The sequence below is a fragment of the Aedes aegypti genome, chromosome 2 (genome assembly GCF_002204515.2).
Source record: "Aedes aegypti strain LVP_AGWG chromosome 2, AaegL5.0 Primary Assembly, whole genome shotgun sequence".
Taxonomy (NCBI): domain Eukaryota; kingdom Metazoa; phylum Arthropoda; class Insecta; order Diptera; family Culicidae; genus Aedes; species Aedes aegypti.
In genome coordinates this window covers 102,914,475-102,938,178 of record NC_035108.1, presented here as the reverse complement: position 1 = coordinate 102,938,178, position 23,704 = coordinate 102,914,475, and the positions used below count along the sequence as shown (strand labels likewise).

The following is a 23,704-nucleotide window of genomic DNA, read 5'->3' as shown; positions in this document are numbered from 1 at the left end:
CGTCCTTGGCGTGAGAAGAACCTCCACAAATCATGCGTTTAGCATCCATGCGACAATTTTTTGTACCATGATCCCACTTTTGGCACCGACGGCACTGAGTGGGGTTCTGGTAATTTCCTCCAGGTTTCTGAAAATGTTCTCATGTCACACGGACATCGAACATAAGTTTTGCTTTTTCTAAAGCTTCAATATTATTTAGTTCTTTTTTGTTAAAGTGAACTAAATAAAATTCTTGAGAAAGCCCTTTCCGAACAATGTCAGATTGGGTTCTCTTTTTCATAATGATTACTTGGACTGGGAAAAATCCAAGTAAATCATTTATTCCATTTTTTATCTCTTCAGGTGACTTATAGTCACTTGAGAGACCTTTCAAGGCAACTTTGAACAAACGTTCAGTTTTATCGGCATAAGTAAAAAAAATGTGCTTCTTCTCTTCAAGATGTCTGAGAAGAAGTTCGCAATCTTTAAGAGTTTCCGGCAAAACGCGACAGTCTCCTTTCTTTGCGATTTGGAAGGAAACCTTGATTCCCCTAATGGAGTTCAAGATCTCCTGCCTAAATTCCCCAAATTCGGAACAACTGAGCACGATAGGCGGCACTTTTTGCTTCCTCACTTGAATCAAAGAGCATGGGCTAGCGGCTGCTTCGATTTGGTGTTCGGAAAATTTGTCTAGAGCATCGAACTGATTGCTCATTTCGATGCAATTATTCATTTCACCCTTGGAAGAAACTTCGCATTCCGGGGAAGCGTCCTTTCTTCCATTCTTGCCACGTGTAGTGACAGTTTTAAAACCCACTTTTTTGAAAGGAAGTAGTGAATTCAGAGATTCACCCTTCCTTTTGTTAGTTGTTGATACCATGTTTAGTTAATAAACGAAAGAAGACGTGACCTTCGAGAGGTTTTTTCCCTAGACGGTGTCCAAGAAGGATTACCACCGCTAGCTTTCGCCAACGGGTCCAACGAAAAATCGAAGGCACGGCTCCAAACAAGGATCGTAAAGGGATCAATAGTAGAAAAAATAGTACTGAAAAGTACTGTTTTAGTAGCACTGAAAAGTACCGGTTTTAATTTTAGCACTGAAAAGTACTGTTTATGTAGCACTGAAAAGTACTGTTTTATTGCTTTAGGTAGTTTTTAAGAAAACTTCCAAGAGCAGAGAGAATTCGTGTACAGCACGAAGGTACGATGCGCACTGAGCTCAAAATCTTTCTTTGTTTAATCCTTAAAGTTCGAGATTTTGTAAAATAATGATAGTCTGAGCTTCTGAACAACTTTGCCGAAGGTGCCTGTCTAAAAAGTTAAGATCCTGCAGATGCCTGGTGGCAAAATATCCTATTTCTTGGCTCAAATAATGATAGCCCTTGAGCTACTGCACTACTTTCGAAGACACTATCTTTCTAAGTGGTGAGGCTCCTGAGATATCTGCAAACAAAAGTTTCATGCTCACTAGCGCCGCCTAGTGGCAAAACTTTGAATCAACTAGCTCGAAAAAAGAAAGTCCTTAACTTACTCAACAACTTTGCCGAAGACGACATCCTTCTAAATGGTCAGCAGGATCCTGAAATATCAGCAAAACAAAAGTAAAAATTCCATGTCCACTAGTGCCACCTAGCGGTCAAATTCCGAATTAAATGAGGTACCATCAGATAGCGCTTCACCTCCAGAACAACTTTACTAAAGATCCCAAGTTTCTATATTATCTGGATTTTGAGATATGACGATTTCAAACCGTGGTTTCCTCGAACCGTACATAGTGCGTTCATTATTATGCGACTTCCAAGTGGATTTGTTGATTTTACCGTATTATAAAGGGCCATACTTTAAACAAAAACTATCGAGTATTGTTCTTAAGAAGATTCTTGAGGAATACATTTTGGTTTGGTGTCGATAGATATCTTTGTTACAAAATGATAGCATATAAATCACAACTGTTGTACAAAGTACAACAGCGCGACAGCCCGAAGGTTAAAATTTATTTGAAGAATCTGTATAAAAAATCCTGAAGGAATTTGATGAGGAATTTCTGGTGCATTTCCTAAAGGAATCCGAAGATAAATTTTATGTTTGTATCTTAACGAATGCCGAACGAATATTTTAGAGGAAATGCTCAGAAATCCTCGAAGGAATCTCCAAAGATATCTATAGAGGAATTACTGGTTGAATTCTTTAAGAAATTTCTGAAAGAATTACTGCACAAATCTCTTTAGTAGTTCAAGTATCTTTGAAATGATTGCTAGTTGAATTCTTAAAGGTATTTTGAAGTGATGTCTAGTCGGATTCTTTGAGTCTCTTTTCCTTGGCCTGAGGTCTTTATTTTAGATGTTTAGTCGCTACCGGATTTCTATATGATTAAACTAAGTTTACGGCTTAAGCAACGCTGAACAAACATTTGACTTACTTCGATAAAGTTGTTTTTGACTTCCTTATAAAAGATGAACAGAGCCCGCCTCATACTACCTAGAATATCAATCATCAACGCCAAATGAGACGAAAGCAGATAACAACGCCCTTGGTTACTCTACTACGGATTTCCAGGCTTTGAAAGACCCTGTGGTATTATTCTCCGACTTTACCGTTCCCGAATCAAAACTAAGCGATTTCTTATTTAATTTAACTTTATTATCTAGAATGTGTTTACATATTTGATTTATAATTCATTAGCTTGCTTGCATTCTTTTGCCCCTGCTTGATCACTCAATCCAAACACAGAGTTCGGGAGTAATTTTAAAAGAATGAAAGACTTCCCAAATACTGTGAATAAACTTCGCTTAGAGTGTTAGAAGATTTCGTGACCGCTGAACTTGATTTACGTTTCGTTGTAGCTCCAAGTTCCTATAATCGTCATGATAAGGTCCAAAATAAACGCATCCTCGATTGTTTCTATCTTGAATTTTGGCATGTTGGTTGCTTCTGGTATCAAATGTGTAGTATCTTACCACGCTTTCTTACGGTTGTTTCTTCCAAGTTGACGTAATTTCTGAACAGAGTATGTTGGAATTTCAAAGAAAAGCTAAATTTATTGATGCATAAAACAAAAGCTAATTATAGGTGTCTATAATTTGTAATGATGATCCAATGCTTAAAGTAGCATGCGAAAAATGTGAAAATTATCTAGTGATCAACACTGTTTTACTTAATTTTTTGTTTTGCACGGTTTCCGCAACGCACGATCGGAACCCGCTTTACGCAAATGGATTTGTGTGTCCGTTGACGCCTGTTATGGAATTTCGGTTTCTCTAAATGCAATTTTAAAAGTTGCTAGTATTTATATAATAATCGGGTAAAATCAATGCAGCAGCGGAAGGAACGATCCAAACACGTCGCGTCCGACGTGACAAAACTACGTCATGGTGCCGAAGACGGGATTGTGACGGCAAATGCCCGGACCGTACTCCTCGTAGGCGGCTTTCGTGTGACAAACCTGGTAGAATTCGGGCTTAAAATAGAATGGACGAAGAATGAGAATTAATGGTTGTGCTGGTAAGGTGACCCATAATGATAAAATCACAAAACTTTTATGTAATATTCCCAAATTTGTTTTAGTTCTTTTGAACCCCCAGAAGCTACTGTGATAATTTGAGCGGAATCCGACAACATTAAGGCGGGTCTATAAGTTCGTATGGAGAAAATCGATCAAATATATGGGAAAACTGCTACAACTACATTTTTGACCAGCACTATTAGACGATTAAATTCTATCGTTAGTGATTTGAAGATTCTTCTATCAATAGAGCATCCCACTTGCTCCACGGTACCTTAGCAAAATTACTTCTACTTTGGTGCAGTCTCCTTTTTATTGATAGGAGAATTTTCAAGTTCTTATCGAAAGAGATGCATCGATTACAATGTACTCTATGCTCAAAAATGTAATTGGGAACATTTGTTCCTCTACATTTGATTGATTTTCTCCATACAAACTTCAAGTTCGTCAGTCCCCCTAGAGTTGACGGATTATGTTCAAATTTCTGAGATCTAAATGAACAAATTTGGGGACGTAACTTACTTGTTCACGATCTGATTGAGTTTTCGTTTAAAAATGGGCCACCTTAATTATGAAATAAGATATCTTACCGTAGAGGCCAGCATACTGCCACCGAACCAAACTGCATATCTTTGCATGTGATGGGAAATCACCGAAACATCGATTGGTTTAGGCTGAAACCAGACAATATTAAACTGAGATGTTCAAAGCCACTTCAATTGTCAAATTATCTTACCTTGATTCGACCCTCGCTAAGGTTCTCACTGATTCTCAAACGAGCATCCACACTACGCTTGATGTCACGCTGCAGCCGTCGACCTGTAAATTGAAAATGGGATTATCTAGTGTCCTCTGAATAACATTATGGTCATTCTCACCGAAATCCCTGAACATGGTCGATCCTCCACTCAGTACAATATTATTATACAGCGGCCGCCTCACATCGATCGGGCAGTTCTGGATAACCGTATCCACAATCTCCGACAGTGGTGTCGTAAAGTCCGGATTGGAAAACTCCGGATGGAAGAAAATTTCCGGCCCCAGGAATCGCTCATATCCCACGTCGACTCCAAACGGCTGCTTGGTGATTGCATTGATTCCCTCGTAGTGGCGCATCCACTTGGCCGGTTCCGAGTCGTACTTGGCGAACTCCTTGGCAATGTCCGGGCAGATGTAGCTGAACCGTTCCTTGATGGCCTTGGCCGTCTCGAGGCTCTGCTCCGGAGGGATTCCCACCTCGCGCTCGCGGAGCAAGCTCTGAATGAACGAAGTTATGTTCCGACCGGCGATCGGAATGTGCTTGATGCATGACCCGATCACGTATCCCTCCGCCACCGGAATAACGTGCGTCACACCGTCTCCACTGTCGACCACGATTCCCGTCAGTGTTCTTTCCTCCACCGGACGGGATGCCCAACTGGCTGCCAAGGCCAAGACCGCCTGCACGGCAATGTACAGTCCCGGCACGTTGAACGTTTCGAACATGATCTCGGCAGTGTATTCTCGGTTCTCCGGGGTGTTCAGCGGGGGCTCCGTCAGCAGGAAATGATGATCTTCTGGCTCGGCCCGGAGGTACTTAAAGATGCACTGCTCCAGAAATCGTTCCATCAAGTCCCAATCCTCGACAAGCCCGTGACGGACGGGGTACTGAAAGTAGAAAAATTACATTGATCAATACATTGAATGAATCATTCAGCTTGAAATTGGGATTGATCGTATCGTGGTTCTGCGCTTTTATTCAAGCTTGCCCATCTACCAATGACTGAATAACGAGTGGATGATAAACTTCATTCTTGAGCCTGAACGTTGCTGTTCAGCAGGGTTTCCTACGCTAGTGCGCATCGTACCTTCGTGCTGTGCGTATACGAATTCTCTCTGCTCTTGGAAGTTTTTAAAAAACAACCTAAAGCAATAAAACAGTACTTTTCAGTGCTAAAATTAAAAACGGTACTTTTCAGTGCTACTTAAACAGTACACTCAAAATAATCCAAACGTCAAAGCTACGTGAAAACATACGTAGTTTTTTTCCATCCTACACTGCTCACACTATTATGGGTCACCTTGTCACGATTATTAGTCACTCTGTTCCACACGCAATTCAAATGCAAATGACCCATAATAGTGGGTGACCCATGATAGTGTAACCACTGTACTTTCCACGTAGCACTTACGGGAATCGTAGGTAGTCAGGAATGAACAAATGAACTCCCATTCTGACGCAGTACAACGTAGTAGCTACGTGAATTTCCCGTACTTATCACCAAGCGTGGTTGTGAAAGTTACATTCTGTTCCGGCATATTCTATCAGAACTTCGAATGAAGAGCACGTTATTAAACAATAACATTCATAATCATATTTTGTGAAAATTACATGCCCAGGAAATTAAAGATTAAGATTGAACGTAAGCATCAGCAATAAATTAGCGCTGATGGTAAGCATTTATTATAGAGCGCTGCATATGACGAGCCTAACCTCACTTATTTGACAGCTGCTGGTCCTGTTGTTTACATTTCGGACTTAGTCGTTTTTTCCATCATTTTTTCATCTTCGCATTTCTATCACCAGCATGCTGATGGTGACGATTTTCCACGGTAGGAAGATAAAATAATACGATCCGTGGATATCTGCAGTGGATTTGATCTCTCCTCGCAGCAAACTTTCACGAAATTAAGAATGATTCGAAAAAAGTACTAAGTCCAAACTGTAAACAGCAGGACCAGTACCTGTCAAAATTGATGCGTAACGTCACAGTGCAGTGGAGTATTGTCACATTTTGGTAATTGCAAATCCGGAACAGATTGTTTACGATCCGAGTAGGTAATTGGTCGTTTGTGCGTAAGAACGACCAAGGTATATTGAAGACAGGTACAGCAATCTAAGCAGTCAGTGGATGCGGGGAGTCATAGACAGCAGGGGGAGGAAAATGACAGCTGACGAGTCGGCGAGCTGGCGAATTTGTTGATGCAATTCTCCCCTCCGATGGTTGCTATCGTTTCCATAGTGTTTATTATTACGCTTTGAAAATTGAAAAGGAGTAGAAAATTTCTGGACACAAACTACAGTTTGAGAGTACAGGTACCAAATAAATGTGTTTCTTAGATAAGTTTAAAACATAATTCAGTTGTTCCGTTTCAGGCTGCCGTTTTTTATCAATGAGATCCAATATTGGAAACCAATTAAATTGCCCATTTTAAAGTGAAAACAGATGGTTTGTGTAACATATCTCAAGACTGCTCTGCCTACATTTTTGTCTTGATAAGGTCAGTTTCAGCTGTGGATGATATTTTGTATAGCAGAAAAATAACTGAATTTGTCGATTTCAGACTCTGCTTTACAGCGTGCATTTCAAAGATGGGAATTGAATCGAACGAAGCTTTGGATATCATGGAGGATTGTGTTATTTCTACGATATTAAATTTACATTAATTTGTTTATGTTTGGAGAGAAATAAACTAGAAGATTCTGGTATTGTGTTCATTACTACATTCATCAAAGTCAAAAAGTTGATAAAAGATCTTTCATCCCTCTATGTTCTTTTTCGCGGTACAATCGACAAAAGTAAAACCATTTATTTCTATTTAAATCGCATGCGCCTTTTCCCAATGTGATTCTCAAATTATCACCGTCACCAACAATTTGCCTTTGTTTTTACGGGTGAACTGGTTCAAACCCATTTCGGGTTTTCTTTGGATAAATGTCGTCACCGGTTAACATAAAGTTTTACACTTGGTTGTTGAATGACGTTTTCGAAACGAAATAAAAAATGAGGGGAAAAGGTTGCTAGGATCTCAAGGCTCGCTAGCCTGATGGAGCAACATAAACTCGCCAGCTGTCAGATTGTTTCCCAAAATGGCGGATTGTGCTAAGTGACACATTGAATTACCTCCCTTCTAGATACCTTGAGAACGACTGTGCAGCACGATATGGCGGCAGGCGCAGACGGAATGTCAGTCACTTTTGAAAACCAGTAGTTATCCCCTAATACAATAAAAAAACTAAATTTCGAAATTACTTATATCAAGCACATTTACTTACGTCCACTTCTCGTCGTGTGATGATTATAGGAAAGATGAAAGAATGCGTGCGGCGTCAACCATTTCGGGAAAAAAAAAAACAAAGCTTTAACCGTTGCTGCAGAGGGTTTTCCAAAAAGTGGGTGTTTATCTACCACAACAGATTTCATCTTCAGTTCACCTGACGCATGAATATCACAAAATGAACTCGGAAAATAGGTAAGGTGCCGGTGCCATTAGTGGACTACCTAAGCTATAAAAAATCATAACAAAATAACGAAAAGCCCTAACGCCCTTTGACGCTAACAGAAAGATTTCAACCTTTACTATATGGGAAAAATATAAAAAGAGTGATAAAACTAATTTTTTAACATAAAATCGCTTGAGCCACTATTGGTACACGTGTTCCAGTAGTTGCGCTAGTGCTCCAGTAGTAGACGTTCGGGAATGATACAAGGAATTTTAAACAAAATGGTAAATTTTTACATAGGTTTAACATTTTTCCCTCGGAACAGCAACTAATATCTTTCGAATGAACCATTAAGATCATCTCTGGGACTTTTCTTCATTTTTCTACATCCATTTTAAAAACTGCTTCCAACCGTTGATCCACTACTGGAACACGACGGCTACTATTGGTGCAAGGGAGCCAATTTTTTATGTAAACTTTATTATTTATATGACTTTTTGATAAGATAAAAAGCTGAAATTTGGCAAATCGACTAAACTAGAGGCGATCTATCCACCAAAAATAGCACATGTCGTTTTTATCGAAAAATGTACGTTTTATGCCATAGTCCAATCTACTGGTACATTACAACCATTGGTACCGGCACCCTACGTGTTTTTCCACATAGGGTCTACGGGTAGATGTGATACAAGATACCAGTGTTTCATTTCACATTCATTCGTTGTCCGGTGATAATTACCTTTGACAGATAAACTTAACGGAATGAATATGTTTTGGCGCTTACGTGTTTTTTCACGTAGCATCGACGTTTGGATTTTTTTGAGTGTACTTTTCAGTACTATTTTTTCTACTATTGATCCCTTTACGATCCTTGTTTGGACCCGTGCCTTCGATTTTTCGTTGGACCCGTTGGCGAAAGCTAGCGATGGTAATCCTTCTTGGACACCGTCTTGGGAAAAAAAAAAACTCTCGAAGGTCACGTCTTCTTTCGTTTATTCACTAAACATGGTTGCGACGTCTCAGCTTGCAACTACAAACAAAAGGAAGCGTGAGTCTTTGAATTCACAACTTCCAAAAAAGTGGGGTTTTTGTCACTAAACGTGGCAAGAATGGAAGAAAGGACGTTTCCCCGGAATGCGAACTTTCTTCCAAGGGTGGAATGGATAATGTTGATAATTGCATCGAAATGAGCAATCAGTTCGATGATCTAGACAAATTTTGCGAACACCAAATCGAAGCAGCCTCTATCCCTGGCTCTTTGCTTCAAGTGAAGAAGCAAAGAGTACCGCCATAGTGGTCAGTTGTTCCGAATTTGGGGGATTTATGCTGGAGATCTTGAACTCCATTAGGGGAATCAAGGTTTCCTTTCAAACCATAAAGAAAGGAGACTGTCGCGTTTTGGCGGAAACTCTTAAAGATCACGAACTTTTTCTCAAATATCTTGAAGAGAAGAAGCACATTTTTTTTACTTATGACGACAAAACTGAAAGTTTGTTCAAACTCGTCCTGAAAGGTACCGTAAAATGGAGCGAATAGAAACACTTTCCGACATGTTAGAATGTGTACAACTTAAACCGTGTGGATAACAACCAATTTTATTAGACTTAAATATGGGTCGCGTCTTCCTTTATTAAGACCCCAATTGCTGTTAAAAAAATAAAAATTATATTGCACAAAGATTTATGAAAATGTTGTATGTTTCTATTCACCCCGCAATGGGGCGAATAGAAACACTGTTCAGTAAATATCAATGCTTTTTACATTTTAATGGAAAAATAAACATATTTTCAAGTGCATCTTGAAAAAATATCATCATGTATTTATTTAGTGAAGAAAAAAATTAAATTTTTAAAACTAAGTTCAATTTTTGATCATTTTTGAAATCAGCCAAAATGGCGGATGTTTCAAGCTATCAAAAATGAATCTCTTTCCAATTTTTTAATGAGAAATGTAGCAACATTTTTAATTTGAAAATAGTCTAGCGATGCTCTGTTGTTATTGAACTAATGAAAAAAAAATATTTCAGTAGGTTTTAAAGTTTATCATTACATAATAGTCGCATTTTTAACTGAAGGTCGCTTTGTTTCTATTCGCCCCACTTTTTCTATTCACCCCGTTTTACGGTATCTGAAATGACTATAATTCACCTGAAGAGATTAAAAAATGGAAAAAAATATTTACTTAGATTCTCCCCAGTCCAAATACCTAATCGTTATGAAAAAGAGAACCCAATCTGGCATTCTTCGGAAAGGGCTTTCTCAAAAATATTATCTAGTTCACTTTAACAAAAGTGATCTAAATAATATTGAAGCTTTAGAAAAAGCCGTGGGGTCATGGAACAAAACATAGCCGCATGGATGCTAAATGCATTATTTGCGGTAGTTCTTCTCACGCTAAAGACGTCTGTCTTATGAAGGAAGATACCAACAAGTTTGTATGCCCAAATTGCGGGAGCAACCACAAATCTAACTGTAGAGATTGCCCTTCGAGTCGTTGAAGGCGTTGAGGCACGTACTGAACAGATGAAAGGCAACATTTTTCGTAGCTGGAATTCCCCAAGGTTGAATCTCTAACAAATTTTCATTTTTCAGTTAACGATCGCTTGCTTAAAAATCATACTCATCAGGTACATTACAAGCATGTTCATTCACAAGCTGATTTTTTTTCGTCGGGTAGCCGTTTGAATTTTTGATTTTGGATGGATTTACTCAAGGAAACTCTTATGCTAATATTGTGCAGGTAGTTTCAGATCCTCCCCTTCAAATGGTCTTCCTAGGGATAATCATTCAGACAGCAGACAGCTCCTTTCACATCTCTTCATTACCGGATAATCCCAACAAAAAATTACCAGAAAATGCACCTACTTCTAGCAACATGTCTCCCTCTGATTTTGAGTTTTTGACTGAACAATTAAATCATACGATTGATGCAAAGTTCAAAACCACCCCTATGGCTGAATCAGTCCAAGTTGGTGTAAAATTTACTAATACATTTTTTTATTGGATTACGTTTTTCTATTGAATTCAAATTTTCATGTGGCTAAATTCCGCTTAACTTCAAAAGCGGAGCAGTTCTGCTAGCGATTGCTATGATATTTTTTTTTCAAATATTGATTTATAAAGAATTCATAGATCTCACTTATGAAACTTATGATTCCACATGCGAAATTTTTAAGCGTTCAGTGAAACCATAATTTTACTGGTTCATAATTCGTGATTTGTGGAAAACCTAAGGTTTTTTGCCCCAGTGCATACCAAGGTGATGGTGTGAAACGATAACGCACTCAATGAAGATCGTATTTCACGAAGGAAATACGAGGAGTGCTCTACCGGCCTTATAGCAGAGATACATTTGAACGTGTTCTGTTCGAAGCTTGTGGTCACGAGAGTCGTGTTCAAGTTCAAAAAATCTGCAAAGTTTGAACACAGTGCACCGATTATGTTATGGCAACCACTTCCGTCGTCGATGTGTGTTGCAAAGACAGAAAAAAAAGTTGATTCGTGGTGAGAGGTGGCGAGTAAGTTTCCTTGGTTCCAACATTTTGCTATATTTAAGTATCAATTTCGATTAACAGGATTGTTACAAAAATCTTAAAATCGTATCCGCGAAAATCGCGACTTCAGAAATTCGATACGCGCCTAGAAGCACAAATCGACGCCTAAAAAATTCTGTTTCATTGACATCTTTACTACTCATTATAAAAAAAATGCCTAAACGTGCTTGATTAAAAACTAGTTTTTAATGGTACTAAGTGATTATTGTCACCTTATCCTAAAGTATCTACCATACTCCACTGCACTGTGACGTCACGCATCAATTTTGACAGGTACTGGTCCTGTTGTTTACAGTTTGGGCTAGGTACTTTTTCCGAATCATTCTTAATTTCGTGAAAGTTTGCTGCGAGGAGAGGTCAAATCCACTGCAGATACCCACGGATCGTATTATTCTATCTTCCTACCGTGGAAAATCATCACCATCAGCATGCTGGTGATAGAATTGCGAAGATGAAAAAAATGATGGAAAAAACGACTAAGTCCGAAACGTAAACAACAGGACCAGCAGCTGTCAAATAAGTGAGGTTAGGCTCGTCATATGCAGCGCTCTATTGAGCAAGACAAGTTTTTATACGCTTTTTTGCAAAACTAAGGGTATAGTTTAATGATGAAATATATTTAATTTACTCCAGTTGCGCCACTAGGCAGGAAAAAAAGGTAATAAGTGGAAAAATCCATTAATTTGAGTTTTTCATGGATAAAATCGCATTCAAAAACATCACTCGAAATTAATTTGTCATCAACATTTCAAATTTTTTAGAAAATAAATGGTAGTGTCGCTACAAGCAGAGAGGAGGCCCAGTTTGCAACAATACTTAACACGATTCGAGGAGATGCAAAATGAAGTTATTAATGATATCTGAAGAAGAAAAACATACACAGTAATTTTACATTATCAATTAGAAGCATAGAAAACCTTAAATTGCTATTTAAATTTCGAATTGTTATCTTATCTAACGTTACACTATATTTTAAGTGATGATGTTATCGAGAGCTAAAACATTGCCATTAATACGATTAGATCGCCAATACTGTATTTTTTTCATGAAATACATGGATAGGCAAACACCATCATATTGTTTTAGAAAATGATGTTGCAAAACATATTGTTTTATTTATGAGATGAAGACAGTTAAACAATAAGTTTCAAATGCATGCCATTCATTGTATGAAAACTGTTTTATTTTTTTATAAAACTTTAAGTCTTAATACTCAATCAATTTGAGGTAAAAAGACTTAAGATTGTTGTGATAATTTAATATTTTTAACAAATTTCTGTTTGTGAAAATTGTTACATTTTGTTCAGTAATATTCATTAGTCATTGGCATTACATTGGACTATACATTTAAGGCTAAGTAGCCCGTCATTCGTTTTGGCAACAATGATGACTTTTCAGCTTGCATTTCAAAGTGATAAAACTCAGTCTTGATGGTTTATATTGACTTGAAAAAGTATCACTGTACGCGCTAACATGCTTAAAGTATGCTGATACTTTTTCAGCTGTGTCAGTGCAAAACCAACTGATTTTCTTTGATTCGAAATCGTGAGATGAATTAGCAACAATCATCAACGACGCGTACAAATTTCAATGGCGGCCTACTTCGCCTTAAAACTCTCTCGACGTTTGACACAAAATGTCCAACTCTACAGGTTCTGAGCCACCAAAATTTCAAAAAAAAAAAACAATAAAATTTTATAAAAATTGGTTTGTAAACTACTCAGTTTAATTTTGCGGAGTCTACTATTTTACACAAAAGTATTGAAAATGTAATGTACATACAGTTGTGTTCAGAATAATAGCATAGTGAAAGCCGATTTTCATACAAAATGCTCAACTTTGGCATGCTGTAAATTGTTTTCCTATGAGCAAAACGCATGGAATTTGAATAGAAAATTCTAAATATCTTTAATTTTATTATCACAAAATTTGTCATAGTACTGCATTTGATAATTTGATAATGATTTTGATTTGATTTCAATCATGATAATTTGATAAATTTGATGGTATTAGTACTTAAAAATACGTCATTCTTGTAAAATTACGTCCAATGTGACTGAAAAATTTTGTGATTCGAATAATATTCGGTCCATTGTGACGGAAAATTACGTCATTTGTGACTTAGGGTCAAGTCATTCTACTTGCTTCAATATGTCGGGAACATATGCGTAAATTTTAATGATTTTTTTAAGTGTGTTATTGTAATCGCTCAAAGTAAAAGTACAGTCGAAGCTTGTTATAACGACATCGCAAGGGACCGTCTTAATAGGGAAAAGTTGTTATAAAGAACGGTTAAATCATTGAAATATTTTTCAAGGGATCGAAAAAAGTCGCTACAGAGAGATTTTGTCGCTATAAAAGTTGTCGTTATAACGAGCTTCCACTGTAGGTAGTTTTGATATCAGCTGCATTATGACTTTTTAATTTTTTTTTTACTTGTCGGTGTTCAACAATTTTCTCCAAAGTTACAAATTTTTAAATGATCATCTTTTTTTTTAGACAATTGTGCTTCAATCGTTGCACTGGTTTTCAAAGCAGATCGTAAAACGGTTTTATGATGATCAAACTAAATTACAAGAGGTTTTATTTAGTTATATTTTTGAATATAACTTTAGATTTGAACGGTATAATTTTCTATTTCCAGTTTATCTTAAAGTCAAGAACTTATAGATCGCCGTCAATGGAATCAATAGAATTTTAGATTAGTGTCATTAAGAATTTAGGGAGGAACTATCTCTTGATTAACTAGCGACCCTCTAGAAAAATGACTCCAAATAAAATGAAAATGATTTACAAATAAAATGTTTCTACTTTTTATATTTCCCTGAACATTATATTTGATATCAGTGAATATACTAACTGAACTTCACTGCTCTCAAGGAGAAGACTTGAATTTTATGTTTTAAATAGAAATTTCCCAATTATGAAATCACGACTGTATGTATATAACTGCAATTTTTGCCGCATAAATTGGGAAATCCGCGATTTCCGCGACAGAATTTAATCCACGCGCAATTTTCGCGCTTGGCTGGCCAAATCCGCGAAAATCGCGAGAATCGCGAAATTTGCGCCTGTTGTAACAGCCCTGCCCTTTTAAGCATCTCTGTGAGCTACACATTTTTGAGGAAGATTTGTCCCAGCTTTGAGAGATATGTACCTATAGATCAAAACGCAGAAAAAAAAATATTGTCGGGCGTGCCAACTAGTTAATATCAATTTATTTGCAAAATTAGTAATTTATTGGAGCAATATTTTTATTGCGTCTTATTTCACTGTCATTAATTTGTCTGGAACACTATTCTTAATTCTTATGATTATGTATGTTTCCGTTTCAGAACTTGTGATAGTCTTCCTTTTGATCCCGTGAAATTCCGTTTATTTAAAAACTTTTCTCTGGATTCTGTAAGCATTATGTACCGGAATCTGATTACTGCTTCGAAATTCTGCAAAGTCTTGCCTAAGATCACTAGGATGTAGTCTAAGAGGGGATAGGCAAAATTATGACTAAATTCAAATGCTTATAACTTTATGAAAAATTTATGAAATTGGATGCATCCGGAAGCAGTCGACGGTAAATTTGGTCTAGTTTCAGGAACTTGTTTGGCCATGCATATTGGCCACTGGATACCGGAGATGTTCCGGATTTTCCGAGGTCATGTTTAAATGTAATTTTTTCTGTCGCTTGTATTTTTGTGTGGTGTAAAGTTGGATAGATGTTTTTTCCTAGAAACTCGAACTACCTTCATGATTTTCAAAGGTTACACGGAAAAAAATCGGTTGCCGGATTCATGAACAAAAAGTCATGAATTCATAAAATTTTATGTTTCAATATATCATGACTCGAAGCCATGAAATCGTAAGTATTATGCAAGAATTTGTATGCTCAGGGCGTTACACAAATCTAACTGTCACTTTCTTCATCTTAGTCAACGCGTCTCATGGCGATCGGTGATTTTTTCTAGTGAAATCATAAAAAAAGTTTTGTTTTTGAAAAAGTTTAAATCGAAGCAGTGTTTCGTATCGATGACATTCTTGGCGAGATTTCCGTAAGTTCCCACATTGTGTCACGACACAATCAATCTGCCGGAGCTGTTAGATGCTCCAAAATATACTTACAAGCCTTCATCCTGATTTTGCAGAACCGGCAATGTTTGACTTTGAGTGAAGATTTCGCTTCACAAACTCGTCGGCGATTTTAACTGTTCGGATGTGATGCCTTCCCTATGTCCTATAGCAGAGCAGCTCACAAAAAGCCTTCGGCAGCCGGATGTTCCAGTTTATTTTCCACAACCACAGTGTTGTTAAGGAGTGTTCCATTACTCATGCAATCCACCAACATTTTGTGAGCCCAGGGACCATTTGTCAAATCAATTGATGTTCGAAACAATATTTTGCGTACAAACCTAACCACTGAATGTTCGCGTTCCTGCTAAAGATTTGGTACTCGTTAGGTTGACAATTGTGGAATGTGTTCGCGGTGTACTACGAAACTACCGGTACAAAAGTCGCAACGATTTTAATTTTCACTTCATTTGTTTACCAATAGCAAATATAAACTGGGATCTAATTTGACGTATAATGTTTCGTTTTCATGAAATGAGTTCATGATTCAGGGATCCTGCTTCATGATTTCATGACTCAACTTTCCACTTTTCAGCACCAAAATCGGAATCATAAATGACAGCCATCTAAATACATGAATAGTGCTTATGTTTTCATGAACTGTGTTCATGATATCAGATTCTGCTTCATGATTTCATGACCGAAATTGCCACTTTTCGTATCAAAAATAGGAATCATAAATGACAGATGACTAAATCCATGAATAGTGCTTATGTTTTTATGAATTTTATTCATGGTTTCAGCATACATGCTTCATGATTTGAGGATTCCAGCTGACATTTCTCTTCGCTTCAAATTGAAAACGTAACGTATAGCCGGCGTTACGGTAAAATGCTTCATGATTTCATGACTTTTGGTCATGGTGTACTTTCATAACACGAAAACACACTTTCCTCCCGAAATCATGACTCATTCTCCTTATTTCGAGTGCCGCATTTTTACCCGTGTATGCTTTGCGAAGCATTTCAAGCACCACCGGCTGCCATGGCCACTTTATAGTAGGTTCTAGATGCCCCGGGAGATGTGGCCAATTCAAAACATGTCTCCAAAACATGGTCATCTCGTATAAATTTTCAACTTTGTTAGGATACCATGAAGCTATTCCTTTAATTTTTGAGTTACGTATATTATAAACATTTATCAAAAAAAAATCACTTTATTCAAAAGGTCGAAAATGTTGCAAATGTATTCTGCCCGGGTCTACCCCGTTTGGCATAATGCCGTTTGGCATACAGTCGTTTGGCATAATAGCTGTTTGGCATAATGCCATTTGGCATAACGGTCGTTTGGCATAATCGTCATTTGGCATAATAGCCGTTTGGCATAATTGTGAAAAACATTGAATTTGATCATTTGATTCCTTCCATTAAGCAAAAGGGTGTGTATAAACTGCTCACGATCGTACATTCCGTTGTCATTAAGTCATTAAGTCATTAAGTCCAGGATATTATGGCGCATCTTTAACAAAAATATATCCAACGCCTAAGTTATTCGATGTCATTTGAAAAAATGAAGGAACATGGAATTTTATGACGCTTCTTATGGTACGGCATATGACTGTACCACTGCAGTATCTTCCTTTTTCAAATTATGCCAAACGACCATTATGCCAAACGACTATTATGCCAAACGACTGTTATGCCAAACGACTATTATGCCAAACGACTTTATGCCAAACGACTCAGGGTGTCTACTCGTTTACCGAAATGAAATTCCCTGATATTTCCAGGTTTTTACAGGTTTTACAAAAAAAAAACCAGGTTCCAGAAGTACTCTAATTTTTTATGTCTATGATTTTTTTCACCCCCACTTAGGTCTTAAATCTAGTTTTATTATATGGGTTTAACGTGGTTTACGGCTTAAGCGAAGGTGAAGAAAAGGGCCCTAAAACAAACAAATGACAAATTTAAAAAAAAAATCAATTTAATAGCTATACACTTCTGGACATTATTTAAAGCATGCTGATGCGATTCTAATATCCAATATTACAATATGAACATGCTAACAATACCAAAGCTTAAATTTTATTCAAATGAATTGTATTTTCCAATGATATTTCGTTTGTTAGAGCTCCGTGAACTAAACGAAACTTTCAAGTACATCAGTATGCTACTTCTTGAAAGTACTTTTAGTACAGATGAATGGTACATATCATTTCCATCGGTCGTTTAGATAACTAAGACAACTTCATGGGCGCAAAAGTAAAACTTTATTTGGATTTGTGGTAATATTTTAAAATAAATACTAAGTTTATCGATGTATTAGCAAGCAATCATACAGTTCTGATCTGCATAAAAGCCAAATTCTTTAAAATATCTTAACATTAACACGGTCATCTGCTACATATTTAAGTAGATATACATATACCCATCTAAATTAATACAAATAATCCGTAAAACTTTTGGATCCCGATCCATTTTTTTCGGAAATAGAAACATGAATTATCAAGCCCCTGGGTAATCGCGTTCGACCGTATAACATATCAATGTGGTAATTAAAATAAATGTTGAATTTTCGCATTCCCTTCGTAAAAGTTCTAAATTATTCATGATTGTTACGAAATTTTCAATTTAACACTTCAGTCGTCGCGCTGTTGTATTTTGTACAACACCGCTGAAAAAAACCTCGCTTTTCGTTCACAACAGCAGCACGGTGGTTCTGACGGTGGCAAACCGCGCGACGACTGGAAGGTTAAAGTTGTACAAATTCCAGAATTCTTTTCGAAAATCTAAAATTGTTCTAAAACCGAATATTTTCCAATAATTTTAAAAATTATGCATGAAGCAGGGCTGGTGGTGACTGAGTTTCTTGAAAACAGGAAATTTAGAAACCTCTTTCCAGAAAAAAAAGACACTAAAAAGTAATCAAAAAGAGACGAATTTGATTACCGTAAAACGGGGCAACTTTAATAATTTATATTTTTAAAACAAGTACTGGCATCCTACCTATCGATTGCTGTTGATAGATTGCCAAAAGATTTATTCTGAATGGATATATAATTTTTCATATAATCGAAAGTCGGTTTTCTGTTTTGGGGTAACTTTGATAATGGAGTATGCATCGAACAAAATTGAATGAATTACGAACATTTGTAGGGCATTGCATACCTATAGGCGTTTAACGTTATACGGAAATTTCTGACTTAGATTACAAAAATGGTCCCAGTATGTGAAAATGCTTTTCGCTAAGAGATTTGAGACTGTATTTAAGTTCTATGATAACTAGGCTACCAAATATAAGTGGCCAACTATTCAAAAGTACATCAAATAGTGATCGTAGAACAGATTGTTTGTAAGCGTTTCAAAAATGCTAAAATTGTGTCAATTTTTAATACTCGTGTAAAAAGCCTCAAATGGTCTCGATTCAAATGAAAACAGCTTTTATATGGAGTGTCATACTAATATTCTTCAGTTTTGCATTCGTTTTGCTTAACCGATTAACAGAAATTATGATATTCCGTTTAGTATGTGGTGGGTTACGCACTATCAAAGATACCCCGTTTTACGGTACTGTCAAAAAGCAAAACGAGACCTAACAGGAACCAGGATAGAATAGTTTGATCAGACCACATATTTCTCTGAGAATATTTTAAACTTTTTTTTCAAATTTCTCGTGACATTACGACGATATACCAACAAATCTGGTATATGCCAGTAAATGACAAACATGTATTATGACGACATTACGATGGGGATTGATTGATATCTTTTTTTTGAGATTTTCACTCTCCAAGAATTTCCTAAGGAATTCCTCCAAATGTTTTGTTTTGGGTATCTCAAAAAAGAATCAAGATTTTTCCAAAAAAATATCACATACAATACCTCAGGGCTTCCATTAGAATTTCCTATAATTATTTCCATTATTTCAGATATTTTTCGAAAAGCCTTTAGTCCTCTAGGATTTTGTCCGGTGATTCTCCAATCAGTTTTTCTACAAACATCCTTCAAGACTCTCGTTTAAAACATGTTATAATATTCAGCTAGAAACTTCTCCAGATTATTCCAAATTCTCAAGGAGGATACCTTCAGGAATTACTCTAGAGATTGCTCCTAAGATTTCTTCGGAAATTCCTCCATTAATTCTAAAAGATTTCTCAAGGAAGTTTTCGCAACATTTTTCTCGAACATTCTTCCAGGAGTTTTCTTCGTGGAAATTTGAATGAAATTTTCCAGTATGCTGAGAAATTGTTGAGAAAAATTCGTGACGTATATTCCTAAAGCAAATTTTAGGGTACCTTCTGTTACAGTTACTTATGTAATTTCTTAGGTCACCTTTGATGGAAAAGATTTTTAGAAAGTCACTCTTGAAGAACTATTAGAAGATTTCCAAGATTATTGCTAATTATTTAAGATAAGATAATTGAAAAATATAAAAGAAAAAATCAAATCTCGCAGGATATTGTGAAGGAACTCCTGAAAAAACAGGACGAAATTCCTAAAAATAATGTGAAGGAATTATTGTTACTACAATCGTAGGATCTTATGAAAAAATGTTGGAGTGTTAACTGGTGTGGAACCTTAATTCAATATTCCATGGGGATTTTTTGAGAATTCATTCAAAACGTTTTCCAAAATTCCTTGGAAAAAACGCTGGAGAAATTTCTAGAAAAAAATCTAAAGAAACTTAATAATGGAAACAGGTCGAATATAAGGAATTATTTGTAATGTTCTTAATAGATTCATTCGAATAACCCCTCGAGGAACTTTGGAGCTATTCTTTGGAATAACCATAGATGAAATGGCGTGGAAATTCTTGTCGGGTTTTCTTGAAAGAAATTCTGTGGGAAACTTTGAATATCTCTTAGATTAACGACTGTAGAATTCGGTTGAAAAGTTAGTGAAAAAGTATCTGGAAGAAGTCCTAGGATAGACTTTGTTCACAGGGAATACCTTGAGAAATAACTAGAGGTAGTAACGTTGAAATGCTCAATCCTGAAGCAATTTCTGGAGAAATTCTTGTAAGCATCCTACGAAAAATTGCTGAAGAAATTGGTAGAGGAATGATGAAATCTTTGGAGCAACCACAAGGATAATTCCTGAAACTGTTCTCAAGAAATATGAGAAGAAATTTTGTATCTTAATTATCTGCAAGCAAGATAATGGAAAAAAGAGACTTTAGAGACTATTTTGGTTAAAATAGAGACTTCAGACCCCTTTTATCAAAAATAAAGCCTTTTTAGAGACTTGCATAAAAATGGTATCTAAAATAAACCTGCTACCAGCCCTTGATATGTTAATCTTTCACTAAATAAATAAAGAGACATTAAAAACATCAATCATGTTTTGGAAAGCTGATAAAAATTCATACTTAAAAGGATCTTCATTGAATAGCTCATATAGTGCTCATGAGAGCGGCACAGCCGAATTTTTTTTTCGAATTAAGAGAGTTTTCTGGCAAATAATGGTAGCTCTGGATTATGACGCAAAAATCCATTGTCGTTAACATATTCTATCATGAATTACTGCCTCAAAGTAATTTCCCTGATTGTGATCAAAATTCCCTGATAATTCCAGGTTTTCCAGGTTTTTCCAGGTAGTAGACACCCTGCGACTGTATGCCAAACGGCATTATGCCAAATGGCATTATGCCAAACGGGGTAGACCCATTCTGCCCATAACTGCATAACAGTCACATTCGACATATTTGACAATTTCGAGTTAATACCCGGGAGAGTCATTAAATAACAAATACTTTCGATCCACTTACTAAAATCTGTGAGATTGTTCTAGAAAATTCGAAAAAATACCAAGTTGTTTTATCACATTCGCAATTGTAATTGATTATACATGAGCCTCATAATGCAATGGCAACGATATTTCTATCAGAATTTTTTTCTGACTATTCACCCAATAAGCGATATGAGTTGTACAAAACTTCAGTCTCAAATAAGCACTTTTGAATTTTCAGTGATTTTTTGAAATATCAGTTCCCTCCCATACTGCAATAAAATGCAAACTTGGTATCCCATTTACTCAATGCCTACTTTTGTCGAATGTTACAAATATGCAGTTATGGGCAGTAATTGTCCAATACTATATGTTACTAATTGGGAGAAAATATATTAAGGCTCAAGAATCCATCATTCAATCATCAGCAATCATCAAAAACGAAAAACCAGTTTTTTCGTTCAAATTTAAAGGAATGCCCATAAAAATCTATCATTGCAATCCAGATAGCAAGTGTAATGCAATGATAGATTTTCTTGAACATTGCTTAAATTTTGAGCAAAAAAACTGGTTTTGAAAATTTGTAAAACGATGATGGTTATTTTCCTCTTAAAGGAGTTAATAGTGAATGGGATCGATCATGTATCGATTCATCGTTGTAAGCTTTCAATGTTGCTTGCCCACTAGCTGAATAACAATTGGATGATAAGTCTCATACCATCGAGTACGGTATACCGTGACTCATCACTCGCTCAATGAACCAACCCCTTAACGGGAAACCGAACCTTCTCTTACCTTAACCGAGTACCCGGTGGCATCGAACGCCTCATCGCCGATGAAGAAGTCCAAATCTTCCACCCCTTTCGTGACGCGGCGGGCACTCTGGTCCCCGACTTTGGCCGTTTCCTTGATGGCAATCGCCGACGGAATGATGAACTGGGGCTCCTTGTTCGCAGCGAAACCGAGCTTTGTGTAGCTGAAACGAACAGATAACGAGTCGGTAATGTTGATAAGAAAATTACTGAGATAAAAAACGTATGAAGCAACCACTATGTGGAAATTGAAAGAAGAACCTCCCTCAGTGGGAGCCGATTTTATTTTGTCTCGCCTCTTCTTACCCCGTTCCGACATCGATCACACAAGCTGGCAATCTTCCAGACATTTTGCACCAGTTTCCACTTGAAATTCACAGAACACTGCACTTTTCCCCAACTCACGAAATACGGAACTACGCAATCGACTACTTTTACTGGTGAATTTTGAGGCTTTTCTAGCCGAAAATTGATAAAACTTTTTGCAACCACACCTAAAAAGAGGACCCCGATTTGTCACTCCGATGCAGTTTTCGCTTTTGAAGTTTATTCTTTCTTGTTTCCTTTTGTGGGGTTTTCGGTTTTCGGGTTGCGTTTTGCTTGATGATGCGGACTGTCAAAAATCGACCGAGAGCTGATGGCGCGACGCTACTTTTTGCAGGGTTGTATACATATAAATATTTCAAGACTAACAATTCAAAAGGCCTCATCTCCAAAAAGTAAACAATGAGAAAAATGCAATCTTGTTTTGTCGAACAATAAATCAAATTTCAATTATGAATTTTAGCATTGTATGTTATTTTATTGTCCAGAAAGTCGATGGATAAACTGATTTATTGCTATGAATATTCATTACTATCATTTTAGCAAAAAATCCTGCTAAAAAAAACGAGTCAAAGGAAATGAGGCTTTTATTTCACCAAAAGCTGTGCAGCCCTTTTCATTTGTGCCCATAGACGCCGGCCGACGCTGATGAGGCCTGTGAGTTGACGCCTTTGTTTACTCTAAAATGTGTTGAGGCCTTCTAGTTGTGGCTTGTTTTTTCATCATCTTCAGATGTGGCCTTTTGAAAATCATTCAATATTCATGATAAAATACGATAATTGAAGTGTAGAAGAGTGTTACGTGGTAAAGCAAGGTACATGGGATCTCTGCAGCAAGAGGAGATTCGTGCGGTCGATTAAGTATGTGATTGATTGAACCCTTCGTGCTACGCGAGTTTGTCGTCGAGAAAATGTATAGACATATTGGTTCAATTGAAATAATATTGCAATTGAACGTTATTTTTCATGCAATTAAACGTTATTTTTCATGCAATTGGGTCCTAAAATGTTTAATGAAATTTTGTTTTTATTCAATAACACGAAAGAGTATCTTACTGCAACTACTTTAGCAATTTTTTCCGCTCAAATAACGGCTACATCATGTTTAAACTTTGATTTAAAAATTGGGTCCATAAATGAACCTTGACACTTAAGATCATGTTTGACGTTCGCTTAGTTGGCAAAAACACCACAGGGGTTTTAGTTTTAACACTGGGGTTGTTTCTATCTGACATTTTGGAAGGGACACGGAAAACAAAATACACCCAAAATTTGGGTTTGAGCCAAGGGGTGCGGCAAAATCTAAAAAAATGTTTTTTGGACTCAAACCAACGGAAAATATTAGAAAATTGAGTAAATTATTGTTATTGGCCTAAACTTAAGCGTTTGGCACTAAAATTGGGACAGGGCTTTAGGACCCTATTTAAACCAAATCGTGTTTTTGTTGATAATTTGTGAAATACAGACAGGCTGACACAGGTATTATTAGATAGTATGATACAAAATACATCAGTCTACAGGAACCCGATAATGTTCGCCGTTT

General features: G+C 36.7%; 1 protein-coding gene and 1 long non-coding RNA gene across 2 annotated transcripts; one reads left to right on the top strand and one right to left on the bottom strand.

Annotated features, from left to right (window-relative positions):
• Positions 1–2,597: 2,597 nt before the first annotated feature.
• On the bottom strand, positions 2,598–22,405 carry LOC5576078 (actin-related protein 3). Its single transcript, XM_001662359.2, has 6 exons — positions 22,145–22,405; positions 21,822–22,002; positions 4,360–5,128; positions 4,218–4,300; positions 4,072–4,155; positions 2,598–3,436 (listed from the first exon to the last, which is right to left on the bottom strand). Exons 1-6 carry the CDS (start codon positions 22,186–22,188, stop codon positions 3,341–3,343), a joined length of 1,257 nt encoding a protein of 418 aa, XP_001662409.1. The 5' UTR covers positions 22,189–22,405; the 3' UTR covers positions 2,598–3,340.
• On the top strand, positions 6,358–7,370 carry LOC110675854. The gene is made up of 3 exons (XR_002499852.1): positions 6,358–6,557; positions 6,618–6,742; positions 6,806–7,370. It is a non-coding gene; the product is annotated as an uncharacterized LOC110675854 (long non-coding RNA).
• Positions 22,406–23,704: the final 1,299 nt, after the last annotated feature.